The following is a 20,209-nucleotide window of genomic DNA, read 5'->3' as shown; positions in this document are numbered from 1 at the left end:
TTAGGCCGTCGTTTTCGACAGAGAGACCCACCTGTCCAGACTCTGAATTGACTGCTGCTTTGCATGAGGAATGGAACAGGATTCCACATAGTCAAATCCGGAGATTGATTCAAGGAATGAGGAGGCGTCTTGATTCAGTTGTTCGTGTGCGTGGAAAGTCAATGTTCCTTCAATTCCGTAAACAAGACGTGTACATAGTATTGATTATTTAGTCTTGGCTGAGTTCCTCCTTATCCCATTCTTTTCATTACAAGATTCATATGGTGTGGAACTAAATCTTTGACAGATTTCATGCACCAGTTACTTAAAGTTGCTCAGTTTGAGAAAATATGGGTGTTGCTTAATTAATGTCCATATGTATGTATACATCAAGTGACCGGGACAAAAAACAAAAGTGCGACATATCCGTCAGAAAATAACAAAGAAAAGAAGGAAAACGATGAAGAAATAAGGAAACACGGATGCAACGAAGAAAGACAAAGAGGGAAAACAAGGTAAAACAAAAGGGGAAACAAGGTAAGACAAGAGGAAAGCAATGGAGACAAAGAGGGAAAACAAGGTAAGACAAAGGGGAAGCAAGGTAAGACAAAGAGGGGAAACAAGGGAGACAAAGAGGGAAAATAAGGTAAGACAAAGGGGAAACAAGGTAAGACAAAGAGGGGAAACAAGGGAGACAAAGAGGGAAACAAGGTAAGACAAAGGGAGAAATAGAGTAAGGCAAAGGGGAAGCAAAGGAAGACAAAGAGGGGAAACAGGGTAAAAAGGGAGAACAAGTGAAGACAAACGGGAGAAAATAGGGAAGACAAAGAAGAAAAACAAATTAAGGAAGACAATGATGAGTAAAGCGCAAAACATAGAGGGGGAACAGGGGAAGACAAAGAAGGGAAACAAGGTAAGACAAAGAGGGGAACGGGAAGACAAAGAGGGAAACAAGGTAAGACAAAGAGGGTTAAGAAGGAAGACAGAAAGGAAACAGGGAAAAACAAAGAGGGGAAACAAGGGAACACAAAGAGGGAAAACAGTGGTAGACAAAGAGACGAAACGGCGGAAGACAAACAGGGGAACAGCGAAAGACAAAGAGGGGAATCAAGGTCAGACAAAGAGAGGAAACAGAAGAAGACGAAGAGGAGAAACATGGATAGGCAAAGAGGGGCAACCAGGTAAGATAAAGAGGGGAACCAGGGGAAAGACAAAGGGGGAAAATAAGGCAAATACGAAGAGGGGAAACAAGGGAAGACAAAGAGGGGAAACATGGTAGGGCAAAGATGGGAAACAAGGGAAGACAATTTATAGGGGAAAGCAAAGAGGGACAACCCGGGAAGACAAATAGGGGAAACAGCGAAGAGGGAAACAAGGGAATTCAAAGATGGGAAACAGTGGAAGAAAAAGATGGGAAACAGTGGAAGACAAAGCGGGGAACGGGAAGACAAAGAAGGGAGACAAAGGTAAAACAAAGGGAGAAAACAAAGGAAGACAAAGACGGGAAACAAGGTAAGACAAAGAGGGGAAGACCAGAAAAGGGCAAACAGGGAAGACAAAGAAGACGAAGTGGGGGGACAATGAAGCAGATAAATACATTTCTATTATCATTAGAAGTTTCCATTGAAAGAGGAGTACATTGTAAGATCCCCACAATATCATAAGCTTGTGTGTATGAATCACTACCCAATGGGATGCTAACATTCTAGTGACACACTCTAACTCTGACTAACCCTCTTCCTTAATAACACAGTAAGAGGCTGGGCAATGTCACCTTTTTCATCCTCCTCCTTTCCCGATTCCCTTTCAATGAAAGACTGCATTTTCTCGGTATCTCCCAGCGATTCAAAAAGTCTGTTGTAATCCACGAACTAGGGCATGAAGTGAGCTTGTCCGCGTGATAGAAACACGGATTCGTGTGGTTCCTGTTGCATAAGCACATGCGTCTTAGACACGGTCGCGCTATAGCATTAGGACGTTTCGTGATATCCATATTTGTCTTGCCAGAGGCGAACGTCAGTAACAAACGTTAGTTAGTTTTAGTTTTACGGCGCTTCTGGCAATATTCTAACAATATCACGGCTGGGGACACCAGAAATGGGTTTAAAACATTGTACCTATGTGGGGAATCGAAACCGGGTCTTCCGCATGATGAGCGCACGCTTTAACCACTAGGCTACCCCACCACCCCTCAGCAGTAAACGATTCCACGTTAATGTCCTACACAACAGTGTTTGCACTTGAAATATGTTCATATACTTCAAAGGTTATTAAGTTGGTGGGATAACATAGATGTATTGACAATAACGAAATATTACAGTTGACTGGTGTAGTTAATACTTTTGACAATGACCAGGGACTTGATTCGAAGGTCGATACGTAGTTCGACACGTGAAGATCCGGGCTAGAATTGATCTTCAGTAGTTGACTGGTGTGATTAATTCTTTTGACAATGATCAAGGACTTGATTCCAAGTTCGACCCGTGAAGATCCCGGTTAGAATTGATCTCAAGTAACCCATGCTTGTCGTAAGAGGCGACTAACGGGATCGGGTGGTCAGGCTCGCTGACTTAGTTGACACATGTCATCGTATCCCAGTTGCGCAGATCGATGCTCATGCTGTTGGAATGTCTGGTCGAGACTATTCTATTATTTACAGACGCTGCCATATAGCTGGAATATTGCTGAGTGCAGCGTTAATCAGCAAACCAACCAACCAACGATACGTAGTTTAAGGAGTGCTGATGACCTTGATAATGACCGTGTCCCTTACGTACATGAAAACAAGTTTGATAACCTTACAGTTCCTTATTACCACATTGTTACTAGATCTTGCCATTTCTGTTCTAACTGATATCAGATGATCGAATATTGCTCGTTTAAAGACAATCACTCAGCAAGTACATCGACCCGTTAAGGGTTATATTTATCGCAAACGGGTTCGCTGTATTATGTTCATGTTGTACTCAAACCTAGTCCCCAAGCGCAGCATTCATACTGAAGGGTTTAACCGCTAGGAACTCACGAACCTAGCAGGAGGATATGGGCGTTCATGTCATCAGATGTGTCTGCCCATACGTCACACAGATTCAAGGACACGTTCCCATTTCCCATTCATCTGAAATCGCCGTGGCAACAAACAGGGAGGCTTGACATGAACTTAACCACCAGTGCGCCACGTGCTAGCTTTGACCTTAGTTCGGACCTTACGATACGCCAAGTTAAGTAATTTAAATGTCTCCTTTGATCTCATAGTATCTCAGTTGACTAGTATTTAGCATTGTATCTCAGTTGACACAACCCCAGCATACGTCAGTATTAGTACAAGTAGGCGCACGCACGCACGCACACACACATACGTTGCTGAAAATGCATAGTAATGTTGAACACGAAGTCAAAGTCTTACTGTACCTCATCTCACCTGTTGGGTGCGAGCTCAGACACACGTCTTAAATAGCAGTATCACATTTGTATGATGTAATTATGAAGTGTATGACCTGTGTTTTGTTAATGATAAGCGGACACAACACAAAAAACCGTGTGACATATCTTCAGAAAGCAAAATGAGTACACCATGCAAGAATACAAATACATGTTATCATCATGGTACATCTATCATCCCGTGTACTGTCGAATACATGGTACTTAAAGCTCACACACGTGTGGACCATTGCTCATATACCTTATACCCGTGAACATCCGGGTTAGAATTGGTCTTCAGCAACCCATGCTTGACGTAAAAGGCGACTAACGCGATCGGGTGGTCAGGCTCATTAACCCGGTTGACACAAGTCATCGTTTCCCAATTGCGTAGATCGATGCTCATGCTGTTGATCACAGGGTTGTCTGGTCCAGACTTCATTATTTCAACAACAAACCAACTAACCAATCCAATACCTTATTAACTGATTTTGCACGCATTTATTAGGTCACGCTCCACGTGTTCATGCATATAGCAAGTTGATAAATCTCTAATGTCCAGGTAGGAGGCTTATTATCTTCATTTAAAACAAATAAAGTGCCCTGCTTCTGTTCTAGATGTGGATCCTGGGTTCTGGAGACGTCTGTTTTGTGTGCACAATGCAGATCAATATAAATATTGCCTTTATCCGTATGGTCAGGTCAAATTTATAATGGGCATTTGAAATGGGCTGAATTTCGCACCACGGAGGGGCACGCTGAAAGCGCTAAAATCTGAGTATTATTACCCCGGATAACCCAAGCTGCCTGAGAGACGCTAGGTTAATGGTCACATGATGTATCCCACAGGGTTCCCATTTTCTCCTGGGTGAACAGAGGCACGTTTGAATACATTCACTTGCCTGAGGTGAGACCACACGAATCACATGTGCTTTGTTGTAGGGCAGGACTGAAGTCCTAGAAACCAGTCATGGTGCCAGTCACGGACACCCATCCAAGACTTCAACTGATTTGTAACCTGCGCTCTAATATAAGGGTAATGCTATTTTTGAGGGCATTATCATTTGCAGAAGCCCGAGGTCTTCCATTAACTGCCCGACGAAGGAGGGCAGTTGAAAAAGACCGAGGGCTTCTGCAAATGATAATGCCCTCAAAAATAGCATTACCCTTATTATTGCTAAATTACATGGAATTTGTGTTGAAAAGAAAAAGGAAACAATGAAGGAATTTGACTGTAAGTTTACCCAAATCAACTTCTGACGGGGTTGACTGCCCGAATGCAATTACGTCATCGAACAATTCAAGTGGCGTCACAACAGAAAGTGACGATATTCGACCTTGGCCTTTGACAAGACCATAACATGTCAAACTATGTCAGTGTTCGGTTTTGGTCCATCAACAGCATTAATAGTGCAATTGTTAAGGTTAGCACCAACAAGAAAGCCAATATTACCGCTATTTAAAGCGGGAATTCGGGTTGCTTTGACTTGTTTGACCCAGAATATCTGCCAGTCGAAAGCCAATTAATGTCGAATGAACCGTAAGCCCACGCACCCACTATGACGTCACTTGACAACAGAATTGATAGTGGTCCGTCGTTAAGGTTGAGCGGTCCAATATCATTGGCAGCGGCCCGCAAATTTCTGATAATGGGAGGACTGTTTCATGATAATTCCATGTATTTTTGCTATAAGATGGTTTTATACCCAATAAACATATGGAAGGTCTCACTACATTGGCAAACCATCACATCAAATCAGCAGAATCCTAAAATAACAAGCATACCACCTCCTCTTCCTCCAGCCTCAAAAACCTTCTTCATGACAATGGAAGAAAACCATCAACCGTCAACAACATTAATGCGAAATGCATTATTCATAACATGTATTATTTATGCGAAATGTGTTATTTATAAAATGTACTGTGGTTTTGGACATAGACGATGGAAACATGCCGACCCATTCACACACGTGTGAAAGAACATCATACTTCCGTCACTCACAGCAAATCTGACATCTCTGATCACGTCAAATCAACCCCCAATCATCAAACATACGGGACTGACGGTTTCAATCAATCGAGGGGCGGTGGGGTAGCCTTGTGGTTAAAGCGTTGGCACGTCAAGCCGACGACCCGGGTTCGATTCCCCATATGGGTACATTATGTGAAGCTCATTTCTTGTGTCCCCCGCCGTGATGTTGCTGGAATATTGCTAAAAGCGGTGTTAACCATTCTCACTCACTCACTCACTCCCCGAAGCTATTCAAATCAAATACTGTTGAAACCCATCACCTCTTTGTGCACCCACGGACGAAATTTCAGTTTCAGAGTGACAATCGACAAGACTAGAGGGATGATTTCAACAAGAAAAGGTGATTTTATGTTGTACAATATTGCAACAGTTATGTACAGGTGTTTACCATTCAGAACTTTTGAGGAACAATCGAGCATGCCCTTTTTACCAAAGTTTTAAAGAGCGCCATACGAATCATGCTCAGAAGTTGTTGGAGTGAGTGAGTTTAGTTTTACGCCGCGCTCAACAATATTCCAGCTGTATGGCGGCGGTCTGTAAATAATCGAGTATGGACCAGACAACCCGGTGACCAACAGCATGAGCATCGATCTGCGATATTGGGAACCGATGACATGTGTCAACCAAGTCAGCGAGCCTGACCACCCGATCCCGTTAGTCCCCTCTTACGACAAGTTGCTGAAGACCTATTCTACGCCGGATCACGGGCCACTACATTCAAGGACTCAGTAAAGATTTTATGGAAGACATGTGGAAGGTATTTCCAGAATTGACGCATCAGAGCAAAAAATGATGTGCGATGCAATTCCCTCTTTTGACTTGTATTTTACGTTTTCGTGTTTTTTAACAATTGACTAGCCGTGGCAGTTGTGTGTGACAGGTGCTTTCGGTGGGGCAGGATCCGCTAACCTTTGTGCAAACACCTGGTATCGTCACTGTTTGATAGTGATTCCTAAATACATTCTCACGATATAGTCGAAATCGTTGAGGATGTGGGATTTGTCGTAAATATTTACGATTATGGAAAGTGTATAAACACTGATTACACAATGCCATTGTCAACATTGTATAAACGTATAGACATTAGTCGTGTGCATATTACTTTTGAAACAATGTTTGATATACGTTACAAGGATTACTTTTTGGTGCATAGGACCTTTTAATAATATTCACATCCCCTACCCTACTTAACAGGTATGAAGTGATAGAACAGTCAGCAGAATTCAGCACTATACGTACGCGTGTCTAGGCATAATTACCCTTTAGTCCAAAGTAGGGGAAGCTTGGGTCATAAGTGTCACAACATTGCTTGAACGTCTTCACGATATTATTTAAGATGAACAGAACGGAGGCGTACAGAGGGGGTAAGTGCTGTCTTTTAATTGTTGAGTTCAATCCGTTTGATTTCATTTGAGACCTATGAATTGCTCACTTAAACAAAATCTAATAATTGCAACAAAACCAAATTCTGCACAGTCACATGAAAACGACATACCAATACCGATGATTTGTGTCATAATTTTGACACCCGAATAAAAAAAGTTGTTTTACATACGATCATTTCGCTATTTTTTTACGAGGGGGGACCACTTGCTGGTAGAACAGCCACGTAATGAGGTGAGGTGAGGTGAAATTGGGTTTAACGTCGTGCTTGAGAATATTTCGCTCATATGACGACGTGCATGCGTGTATGTGTATGTGCGGCTGCTGGTACTAGCCCAGACTTAAGCTGGTTTTATAGTGCTAGCCCACTGAGATACCACGCCGCAGTGAAGCATGAATACCCCACTCAGACACATTATACTGACTCCGAGCCGACCAGTCCTTGTTATACGCATTAATGCCGAGCGCCAGGCAGGGACCAACAAGTACCATATTTGAACGTCTTTTGGTATGACGCGATCAGGGATCGAACCCGCGACCTTCCGCTCTCCGGGCGGACGCTCTAACCACTACACCACGGAGGCGGTCGCCACGTAATGAACAAGTGTGTGTAGTGAAATTTCGATTTCACACGTGCAACTCGCACACCTGCAATTATTAGAGTTTGTGAACAATTCATCGGTCTCAAATGAAATCAAACGGACTTTACCTGGCGGTTTAATTTGGCCAGTTTGTACAATCTGTATGATATGATGTTGCCTAGTATCATTGACAGGGTTTGTTCGTTTAGTTTGACGCCGCGCTAAACAATATTCCAGCTGTATGGCGGCGGTCTGTAAATAATCGAGTCTGGACCAGACAATCCGGTGACCAACAGCATGAGCATCGATCTGCGATATTGGGAACCGATGACATGTGTCAACCAAGTCAGCGAGCCTGACCACCCGATCCCGTTAGTCCCCTCTTACGACAAGTTGCTGAAGACCTATTCTACGCCGGATCACGGGCCACTACATTCAAGGACTCAGTAAAGATTTTATGGAAGACATGTGGAAGGTATTTCCAGAATTGACGCATCAGAGCAAAAAATGATGTGCGATGCAATTCCCTCTTTTGACTTGTATTTTACGTTTTCGTGTTTTTTAACAATTGACTAGCCGTGGCAGTTGTGTGTGACAGGTGCTTTCGGTGGGGCAGGATCCGCTAACCTTTGTGCAAACACCTGGTATCGTCACTGTTTGATAGTGATTCCTAAATACATTCTCACGATATAGTCGAAATCGTTGAGGATGTGGGATTTGTCGTAAATATTTACGATTATGGAAAGTGTATAAACACTGATTACACAATGCCATTGTCAACATTGTATAAACGTATAGACATTAGTCGTGCATATTACTTTGAAACAATGTTTGATATACGTTACAAGGATTACTTTTTGCTGCATAGGACCCTTTAATAATATTCACATCCCCTACCCTACTTAACAGGTATGAAGTGATAGAACAGTCAGCGGAATTCAGCACTATACGTACGCGTGTCTAGGCATAATTACCCTTTAGTCCAAAGTAGGGGAAGCTTGGGTCATAAGTGTCACAACATTGCTTGAACGGCTTCACGATATTATTTAAGATGAACAGAACGGAGGCGTACAGAGGGGGTAAGTGCTGTCTTTTAATTGTTGAGTTCAATCCGTTTGATTTCATTTGAGACCTATGAATTGCTCACTTAAACAAAATCTAATAATTGCAACAAAACCAAATTCTGCACAGTCACATGAAAACGACATACCAATACCGATGATTTGTGTCATAATTTTGACACCCGAATAAAAAAAGTTGTTTTACATACGATCATTTCGCTATTTTTTTACGAGGGGGGACCACTTGCTGGTAGAACAGCCACGTAATGAGGTGAGGTGAGGTGAAATTGGGTTTAACGTCGTGCTTGAGAATATTTCGCTCATATGACGACGTGCATGCGTGTGTATGTGTATGTGCGGCTGCTGGTACTAGCCCAGACTTAAGCTGGTTTTATAGTGCTAGCCCACTGAGATACCACGCCGCAGTGAAGCATGAATACCCCACTCAGACACATTATACTGACTCCGAGCCGACCAGTCCTTGTTATACGCATTAATGCCGAGCGCCAGGCAGGGACCAACAAGTACCATATTTGAACGTCTTTTGGTATGACGCGATCAGGGATCGAACCCGCGACCTTCCGCTCTCCGGGCGGACGCTCTAACCACTACACCACGGAGGCGGTCGCCACGTAATGAACAAGTGTGTGTAGTGAAATTTCGATTTCACACGTGCAACTCGCACACCTGCAATTATTAGAGTTTGTGAACAATTCATCGGTCTCAAATGAAATCAAACGGACTTTACCTGGCGGTTTTAATTTGGCCAGTTGTACAATCTGTATGATATGATGTTGCCTAGTATCATTGACAGGGGTTTGTTCGTTTAGTGTTTGACGCGGCACTAAAAAATATTCCAGTCATATGGCGGCGGTATGTAAATAATCGAGTCTGACCAGACAATCCATGGCCAGTGATCAACACTTGACCATCAGTCTACACAGTTGGGAAACATGCACAAGAGTTTACACAAATGTTTGGATTATAACAATGAAAAGTAATGACGTGTTGTGTAGCACGTTGATGTTGTCAGCATCAACGAGGACCTGGCAATTATGTCCAGTATGAAAACCGACAAAGTTCATAGTAATATGGGCTGAAAGCGGAGTCAAATGTACAATTGCGACTATATAATAAACATATGTGCATGAAATACTTTGTGATGATGTATACCAGGACGGCGTTCCGCCAGTGACGCCAACTATAGGAGCATCAGCCATCATGTAAGGTGATTTTTAAGCCAGCGCTGATGCAATAACCCTTTATTATCGTGTCAAATATTCGTCCTTTCAATATGGATACCCACTACCCCAAATTCAAGCACCAACAACAAACACCCCCAAACAGAAGAAAAACAACCACCACCACCACCTCACCCACACACACACCAAAAAAATCAAATCAAATCCCCCCCCCCAAAAAAAAAAATGAAAAATGAAAGATGAAAGTAAATAAAAATACACAAACCTACGAACGCGCGCGCACCCACATACACACACGTCTCTTGGTGACAGTAAGAGTACAACAAACCCCCAAACATATTATTCTAAATACCACTCTTGTCCAACGGGAGGCGCGACGTATGGTTCGGGCGGTCAAGATCAGTGACGTTGCTAATTGTGTGGCATCGTAGGATCTATTCGACATAATTCGTTATTTAAGATCAAACATGACCACCCGATACCCTTAACTACGACAGTGATGAGAACAATTAAAACTAGGCGTCAAATCTGCGTCCGAATCCGTCCATCAGGGGGGTCCAATCACTAAGGTAAATGAAACCCCCAAACATTGTACAGTTTTGACTTCTTTATAAAATATTAGGCATTCGAACCTACAAGTAACTGAGGAGGGTTAAATGATAATCGGATTTTCAAATGGTCAGACATGATGAAATAACTTGTCCATATCTTTGTTACACTTTCTTACAGGTTTCTTTTTGGCATGTTCAAGAGCACAAGCATGGTAAAAATGAAGAGTGATTTTTTTCAACTTCAAGAAATACAACTGTGATCACATTCGTGATCCAAGAAAACCCCTTTCACCATAAATTACCACACTATTTTAATATACAAGAAAAACAATCCAATGTAAAAAAAACCCCAAAGTGCTTCAACCAAGGCCTCTAAATGAGTATTTTAGACCCATTGTACCCCTAATTGTTTAATAATTGTTTTCCTCAAGTGTACGAGGGCAAACGAAACAAGTCTAATGGTCATTCATGTATCTAGAAACTGTTCCTTCACATCTTGTGGACCAAAACTGTCTTCAGTTCATGGTATTTTAAATGTTTCAGTGCCATGTATCTGCTCAAGAAGATGGATCCTGGCGTACATCAGCTTCTTTGGAATGTTCTTCCTGTACGCGACACGAGTCAACATGAGTGTTGCTATCATCTGTATGGTCAGATCAGGAAATGGGAGTCTGTCGTTGAATCAAACACGGCTTGGGGACGACGTGTCATGGCCGAATCAAGCACTTCCGGAGAACCATATTGAAGACGACACATGCGCAAGGCAGGACACATCAATTTCTAGAACAGCCACGGTAAAACGAGACTTGCAAATACCAATTATGTTATTGATGGCACATAATTCAAGGTTACCGTTTTGTTGCAATATACTAGTAAGCAATTGATATGTGCCAATGAAGTATACATGCCTTCATTCCGTTGAGAATTCTAAATTCTGGCTTCTAAATATGTGCCAACATTTCATTTAAATGCTCTGTTTACAAGCCTATATCACATAAATCGACAAAAAGAATTTTGCGCTAACCTTTCACAAGCCTCTCAAGGGGTAAGCCAAGTCTCAAATCCCAACAACATGGGAGACAATTTATGGTGCTCCCTGCCCCACCCACTCCTCTACCCTAGCCGCGATGTAAATATGAAACGCTGATAAAAACAACAACACACAACAAAAACAAACAAACAAACAAACAACCAGTTCCGATCGCCCGATAAAACCGAACCGATATTTCTTGGACACATGGAATGCATGGTCAATGATCATTTTTCTTGTTTGTGTGCTTGCAGAGAGAAGAATTTGACTGGGACAAACCCACCCGATCACGGGTCCTGGCTATGTATTTTTACGGGTATATCATCATGCAAATTCCCGGAGGGTGGCTGGCTGGGCGATACGGAGGCAGGAGGGTTTGGGGGCTTGCCTTCTTCCTACTTGGGTTGTTCACAATCTTAACCCCTGTTGCAGCGAGGACCAGCCTGGCCCTCGTGTATGTGCTTCGCTTCCTGGTTGGGCTGGCGGCGGTAGGTTTCGAGTACTAAACCATTTACATGTGCGTGTGCGAGTGTGTGTGCGTGTGCATTAACGTTCTGCGAAATAATATGTTCTTACCCATGTATCTGGGTACTTCGTGCTTATTTCTGAAAAAATGTAAAATACTGAAATACATATATTTATCTGAAGCGAAGGATGAACGAAAACCACCTGTTTGTAACACCAATCTGTTAATGCCATATGGCATGGCGCATTTAAATGTATGTCGCTTCCTTATGTCGATAAAGTGAGTGAATATTGTTTTTCGCCGCTTTTAGCAATAATCCAACAATAACAGAAATATGCTTCACATGCTGTACCCATGTGCGGCATCGATCCCTGGCCTTCGAAGTTACGAGCGAATGCTTTAACCAATGGCTACACAAGAGCACCACATTGCTATATGATCCAGCATGTACATTTAACAGGAAGATTATTGGTATCTCACAAGATCTGGTTTATTTACAGGGGGTCACCTTCCCCAACATGCAGTCAATGTGGGGCCGCTGGGCCCCTCCTCTGGAGAGAAGCAAGTTGATAACATTCTGCATGGCAGGTACGTGGACATTTTGTAGTTTAACCTTACCTATCCAAACCCCTCTTACTGTTCCAGATTTTAAACATATAATTCTGCAAATCAGGTCAGGTGAAATGGGTGTAACCTGGGATGGTTTTACCTAAATGCGAGCTTACGTATGCGAGTGGCTGTATCACATAAATGAGTATATTAATCATCACTCTCAAGTAAAAAGCCGAGCATATCCTGCTACTGCCGTTGGCATCGGCACAAATACATGGAAAGGCAGGGCAATTCTTCACCTGAAAGTCACAATCGGACATCAGTTCACTACTGACTGTGATAAATTTGGAAATGTCCTCTGTATAGTGTACCCATGTGAGGAATGGAACTCTGGTCTTCGGCGTGACGAGCGAATGCGTCAACCAATCGGCAACCCTGCCACCCCTGTACAAAACATGTAGACAGCGGACATTCATGCACTAATCATATTGACATCCGTATGACCTGCTTTTTCCCAGTATTTGTTTAAAAATTATATTTATGTATGTTTGGTACGTCACCATATTACCTTTCTCCACAGGGCCTGCGATGGGAACGATAGCCGGTTTTGCTCTATCGGGATACCTGTGTGCATATGGATTTGACAACGGATGGGGCTCAATATTTTACGTGTTTGGTGAGTGAAAAGAAGAACGACTGTGTCGCTGATACCAGAGTGGTTTCTCATGTAAAAATAAATTATCACCGAATCCTGCAAGATACGGTACGATATTTTGAAAAGCCTTGAAGCTCTGATTGATTGATTGCTTGATTGACTTTGGAATCGAACCCGGGTCCTCGGCGTGACGAACAAACGCTTTACCCACTAGGTTATCCATTCGCCAGTGAAGCGCTTCATTGCAGATTATCTCGACCGAAACAATACTCGGTAGGGACAAGAGTAAAATCTGAATTCGCCTTATCCACAAGTCAGAGTATTTTCTCATCTTGGTACTGAAATACATTTTTCTCAAATTTAAAAGAATCGTCCACGATTAGTCACATATTATTTAAAAAATAATTCATGTATTAATATTGTTGCGGGTATACTATTGGTACCCGTCGAACTATTTGTTGAACATTCATATTTTCTGATATAGAATGATGATTGAAAGATCATCAATAAACAATGCAACGATGATGCCACACAATAGTAAAACGTCAAATTGCTTCTCTGATCTCTGCATTCATATTACACTTGTATGTTAAAGTCTACAGCAAAATGCATCGTTTGTTCCCGAGAAGGCACAGAGGACCTTCATTTATTTGAATATTTCTTGTAAAGTACTATATCATTTTGGGTAGTACATTGATACAAAGTTATTGTGAAGACTTTCAGTCTCCATCGATGAGAAATGGTTAAGTAAGTGCAAACAATACCTTCACACCATGCCGCAAACGTTCTCTCCTGTGGCCCCTTGCAGGTGCTGGAACCCTCGTGTGGGTTGTCTTGTGGTTTCTGTTGACGGCAGACTCTCCGAGAGACAGTTCACGTATATCAAACGCCGAGCTGGAATACATTGAAACAGAGATCGGTTACAAAACAAACGTGCAGGTAAGGCTATGTTTGTTAGATGCTTTACGTCCTAATCGGTTGCACCACAGATAAATACTGAAGGAAAAATAAAGGGTCGCATATATCTTTGAGAATGATATCTTACTTGATTGGAAGTATGCACAGACGTTGCCAGACAGTTGCGAGAGCACGTGAGGGACATACTCGATACTGACTTTCTTTATTTAAACTGAAAACAACGAGTCAAGACTGTTATGTTTGACGTGCTTAAGATGTGAAATTTTATGCGATCCCTTATTTTGTTCTCTCAGTATATAACGTCCTCTTGTAAATGATCGAATCCGGACCAGACAATACGTCCCTGATTCTCGAAACGTTCATAGCCTTAAGAATTCTTATCTTTGATCGTAGCCAATGTGTTAAGAATGGGCTTAAGAAGTTCGTAGGGCTACGAACGCTTCGATAATAGCTAGCCTGAAGATTTCAGCTGCGTCCGACTGTCAGAAGCAAGGACTGACTGACTGACTGAATTTGGTTTTACGCCGCTTTTAGCCATATTCCAGCAACATCACGGCGGGGAACACCAGAAATGGGCTTCACACTTGTACCCTTGTGGGGATTCGAACCCGGGTCTTCGGCGTGACGAGCCAACGCTTTAACCACTAGGCTACCCCACCGCCCCCGGAAGCAAAGACATCAACCATGGTACAACATAGTCGCTCTGTACAGCGGGGTAACTGTTCTGACTTTGTCACGTGGTTGCTTTATCAAGAAATGCATCAAATCTAAGCTTATAAGCCATATATGATAGCATAGGAGTGCCAAGCATGAGTGACTGGAGTAAAATATTTTGTTCTTACGGCAACACTGTTTTATTACTTGGTTAACGAATTTTTAACTGCTATATTCGTGCCGGTAGGTGGTAAAAAACATGCTATTTCAGATTTTTTGCCCCTAAGTGGCTTTCACCCCAGGTAAGATAGAATATGCCATCAGCCATTCAGGTGTTCTCATTTCCCATTATAATAGGATTTGCAACAATGCTAAATTCGCTACAGAAAGTCGATTTCAGTAAAGTAGATTTACATTATTCATTTGGATTTTATTTTTATTTTTTTCCACTTTATCAAAAATTACGGTCGGCGGATCCATAAACCAAGTAATAAGAATGTGTGGCCTACTACAGAGTGTTTTGAGTGAGTGAGTGAGTAAGTTTAGTTTTACGCCGCACTCAGCAATATCCAGCTATATGGAGGCGGTCCGAAATAATCGACCAGACAATCCAGTGATCAACAGCATGAGCATCGATCTGCACAATTGGGAATCAGAGTGTTTGAATATTAACTTAATATACAATATGTTATTCAACATAAATTCCTTAATATAGAGTCTAATAACTTATTTTTTTCTAAAACATTTAATTTTTAACATCTAAGATGGATATTAAGAGAGGCAAGTGATTTATTGCCATTAAAATATGTATATTATTAAGGTTCAAAATTTGTACGAGAGTGTCAAGTTCTAGAGAATATTTTGTACTTAACTCGTCACAGTACACTTTTTGTTTCATTATTAATCATGCACGTCTTCAATCCGGATCTGAGTATTCCGGACAGTTTTCAAATGATTTGGAATTCTTTCTTTCAATACTTTCACCAGACATGTTATTTGTGAGATGATACTATTATAATATATCATTTCGACATACATTTGAAACAAAATTCAATTCTACGGGATTTTTTAACCTTAAGTGTAGAATTTTCAGAACAATTTTGTATAAATTTTTCAGAACACATCCACACCCTGGCGTGCCATATTTACTTCCGCCCCTGTTTGGGCAATTGTTGTGACGCACGTATGCCACAACTGGTCCAACTACACACTGTTAACGGGACTGCCAACATTTATGAAGGAAGTGCTCAACTTTGACATTAAACAGGTATTTTATTTCTCTTCTTGAAGGAGACACGAACGTCAAATTGCAGAGTTTAGTCCCTTGTTAGATTATATGTATAGAATCTCTGAATATAATCCGTGGTTTCCGATTTTTGCGACATCGACCTTGTAACTTGACATTGACAAAACCGTCTATATAATCATAAGAAATCTCGGCTTAGAGTTGAGTCATTTGTACGAATATGTCAGTATCGTGAGCATGTGTTTATAAACTACTGTCAAGCAGCGATGACACCAGATGTTCGCCAAAAGTGAAGCGTATCCTGTTACAATGGTTGCATTCGTCACAAACACATGCAAAGACAAGTCAGTTGTTTGCTCGAAATTAAACGGTGGCGTATGGTTCAATCTAGTAAAAGTAGGATATTGCATTTGATTGCATGTGTTGAGCTTAGTTTTCCTTGTCCAGATGCAGGAGAGGATAAACAGAAACAGGTAGCAATATGTTCTTGCACGCAAGTGTTAGGAAACAATAGGGCAATGTTGTTTAATTAAGAAGTATAATGAAAACAAATGTGTTGTAAGGTACGTCCTTAGGTCCAAGTAGATAGAGACACAAATGTCCAGAAGTAGACAAACAAAGGATAAACATTTAAGCAAGCAGTAAAATGCCGGTGTCGTCAGGATCTAAGATAATTTTGTGTTGCAAATCAAGAACCATGGTGAAAACAAGCGTGGAAAGGACCCTAATTACGTGACTCTTTCCCTCAGAATGGAAGTCTGTCGGCTGTACCCTACCTGTGCGCTGCCGTCACCAGCATTATAGCAGGCCACGTAGCAGATAGCCTGCGGTCAAGAGTAGGTCTGGCTACAGTTACAGTGAGAAAGATCATGGTTGTGGTGGGTGAGTGACCATTTGTGATTATGTCGTAATACAAGTAGTAGTGAACTGGACATATTCTAATACCTAGAGTGAGTGAGTGAATTAGGAATTTTAGTCACATCGGCAGTATTTCGGCCATATCGTGACATAATACCTAGAGCTCCCCGAAAATATTTTGATGGGTGAAGGGGTCCAGAATACATCGTTTGGTATATCCCGTATCTTGCATTATTCCGGCAAGACACGGGAAATGGGCTTCACACATTGTACCCAATATGAGAAATCGAACCCAGGTCTTCGGCAAGGCGAGCGAACGCTTCAATCACTTGGCTACCCCACAGTCCGTGTATCCCATACTGACTGAGTTTGGTTTTACGCCGCTTTTAGCAATATTCCAGCAACATCACGGCGTGGGACACCAGAAATGGGCTTCACTCATTGTACCCATGTTGGGATTCGAACCCGGGTCTTCGGCGTGACGAGACAACGCTTTAACCACTAGACTACCCCACCGCCCCGTGTATCCCATAAGAGATGGAGGTGGTGTCTAATTGCTTCTCATCAATTAAGCCAAGATTTTGTTAATGTTGTTTTCATTACTCACAGTATCATATTTACTTTTATGTGTCCTATCGCAGACAATTTAGTGTGATTTAGATCCAGTCGGGGTCATTCCTTAAAATGTTATTCACTAACATCCACTAAGTCATGAAGGTAAAACATAAACATTGATGCCAGACAATATCCAGTCTTCGAAAAATTCCATATAGCCTTTAGGCAAAATAGCTGTGAAGTTTGTAGGAAAGGAAAACTCAGTGATGACACCAGGTGTTCGCGAAACTGAGTGAGTGAGTGAGTTTAGTTTTACGCCGCACTCAACAATATTCCAGCTATATGGCGGCAACCTGTAAACAATCAAGTCTGGACCACTCAATCCAGTGATCAACAGCATAAACATCGATCTGCGCAATTAGGATACGATGACATGTGTCAACCAAGTCAGCGAGCCTGACCACCCGATCCCGTTAGTCGCCTCTTACGACAGCATAGGGGCCTTTGTGGCTAGCATGGGTTGCTGAAAACCTATTCTACCCCGGATCTTCACAGGTCGTCCGCGAAAATGAAAGTAGTGTGCTTTTAATAGGGTCCTTCATTCACAGAATTTGCATGCAAATAGTACGCACTTATTGGCTGACCCACACAGCATTACTCCTGTCAGGCATCAACTGCCTGACCCACACCGCATTACTCCTGTCAGGCATCAACTACCTGACCCACACAGCATTACTCCTGTCGGGCATCAACTGTTTACACATTTACAGTGTACTATACACGTAATGTGACCTAGGAAACCGATGTACATTAAACATTTCAGCATTTTCGACTATCGGATCCTTCCTTATTGGTGCCAGCTTCGTGACGTGTGAGTTCCGCCATATCGCCGTCGTGCTGTTGTGCTTTGCTGTCGGTGGTACCGGAGTCACCCGAGCTGGGTTTCCAGTTAACCATGTTGACATCGCTCCCAGGTTGGTACACGTTAAAATCAACACCGCAGGTAAATAAAATTAAACATGAAATTGAATGATTACAGATCAGAAGGGTTCATCGTTAACCTGTGCTTACTGTGAGAGAAACTGAACGCGTGGTTAGATCCAGTTTATTTCATGTCGTCGTCCCCAGCGACGAGGAACGCTGCACGTTAACAATCACTATGTTGTCATACCGAGATTAAATAAAAACATCCCGCCGTTGAATTTTCTGGAATACTGAGTATATGATTGCAGCATCAGGTAATAAAAATGACACGTTGTCAAATAATAGCCAATGCTGACCAATGCCTCTAACGACATTAATAAGTTCAATGGGAACTAACAAAGGGCCCTTAAAAGTACCTCACAGAATACACAAAGCCACATGACGGTGCTTGGGACACTGTCAGACAACCACCACTACCCGGAGAGTTCAGAAGCTGCAGACACTCACACACTCTCCAGGGCCCCGTGTCACAAAGCTCTCGTATCGCTACGACTATCGTAAGTCAATGTTACAGTATAGCAACGTTCGAAGTACCCGCCTGCCCGACCACCCAGGACGCGTTATTTTCAACACGGACTAACCGATTCTCAAATTCACCTTCCCGACGGTCGAGTTAAAATTTAGACATGTATATGAAGATATTTTGTCGGCAGGTAAGGTTTGGTCAGGGCTGGCAAGTTTTACATCTAACCAGCCCTGTGGTCTGGCTGAAGGTTTCGGGAGATTCATACCTGAGTGTAGGAGGTAGGAATGCTACGAGGAAAGTAACGAGATCTTAGGCAACAAGAGTTTTGTGAAACAGGGCCCAGGGGATCATTTAAAAAAGGCCGCAGCTAAAGCGGACACGGACAATTCCTGTAGATCATTAGGACCATACAAACATGAAACTACTGGCCCGACACGACAACTACCTGTCACGGACAGGCGCTTAATTGCAACACTGTACATGTGTATGATACTGTTTCAGACACGCAGGTGTATTGTATGGCATAACGAACACTGTGGCTACAGTCCCTGGAATGGTTGCTCCGCTCGTGGCAGGGACGTTAACTCCAAATGTAAGTCATACATATCTTCCGTTTTAACACAGCGTTACAGTACATGTTCGCAATAGTGTCACTTTATACACATCAAATCATAATGGTCACTTTTAAGAACTTGGTATTGCGTCTTATAAGGGGCGGATCCATCGGCCCCCGCCCCCATCTCCCGGACATTTGCCCAGAGGAGCATTTCCCCCTAAACTTTGAACAATCTATGTGCAACCCCACTTCCGCACCCCAACCAAAATCCTGGCTCTGCCCCTGCTTATAAACGTATAAGGTTGGGGGTGGCGCGTGGTTGACTACTTTATGCTTTCTCTTCTTTGGTAGGCCATATTGTCCTCAGAGAGCATACGTATTAGTCACATTGTATGAGTTTTAACATACATGAAATCATGGATGAGTATGGTTTACGTCGCCTTCTGCAATGCCCCTGCAATATCATGGCCAGGGACGCCAGGAATGGCCTTCACACATTGTACCCATGTGGGGAGTAGAACCAGCCTAGTTTAACCAATAACGCTACCATCGCCTCTGAGATTATGAAGAAACATCTAAAACTTGGTACATATTGAAGAAAAATAGGTTTGTGTTTATAATCCTTTCCCTGTTATTTGTTCAGAAAACGGCAGAAGAATGGCAGAATGTCTTCTACGTCTGTGCAGCACTTTTCTGTCATGGGTTCCATCATGTTTCTAGCGTTTGCTAAGGGGGAGGTCCAGTCTTGGGCGAGAGAGGCCGGAGACAGGACGGCGGGAGAGCACTCCAGCACCTACCGCGTCATCTACTCCCCTAAATCACAACCATGATATACAGATATTATTATGAAGTATTCAGATAACAAGTTTAGTATAATAAACATTTGCCTCATTACTCCTTACTTTTCTTACTTACTTTTCACATTCACTTTGCATGGGTGAGTGAGTTTAGTTTTACGCCGCACTCAACAATATTCCAGCTATATGGCGGCGGTCTGTAATAATCGAGTCTGAACCAGACAATCCACTGATCAACAGTATGAGCATCGATCTGCGCATAT

General features: G+C 42.5%; 1 protein-coding gene across 1 annotated transcript; it reads left to right on the top strand.

The window, feature by feature from the left end:
- The first annotated feature begins 10,758 nt into the window (after positions 1 to 10,758).
- Positions 10,759 to 20,042, top strand: LOC124268262 (sialin-like). Its single transcript, XM_046703296.1, is given in 11 exon segments — positions 10,759 to 11,003; positions 11,494 to 11,727; positions 12,206 to 12,293; positions 12,838 to 12,933; positions 13,721 to 13,851; positions 15,602 to 15,751; positions 16,480 to 16,612; positions 17,967 to 18,117; positions 19,095 to 19,185; positions 19,793 to 19,837; positions 19,839 to 20,042. Coding segments are annotated over 11 exon segments (1,458 nt in total). The 5' UTR covers positions 10,759 to 10,805; the 3' UTR covers positions 19,980 to 20,042.
- Positions 20,043 to 20,209: the final 167 nt, after the last annotated feature.

The sequence above is a fragment of the Haliotis rubra genome, unplaced genomic scaffold (genome assembly GCF_003918875.1).
Source record: "Haliotis rubra isolate DU_JTF1 unplaced genomic scaffold, ASM391887v1 Scf137, whole genome shotgun sequence".
Classification (NCBI taxonomy): Eukaryota; Metazoa; Mollusca; class Gastropoda; order Lepetellida; family Haliotidae; genus Haliotis; species Haliotis rubra.
Note: the sequence above shows the minus strand (reverse complement) of the source record. Positions and strands in the feature narration are given on the sequence as shown.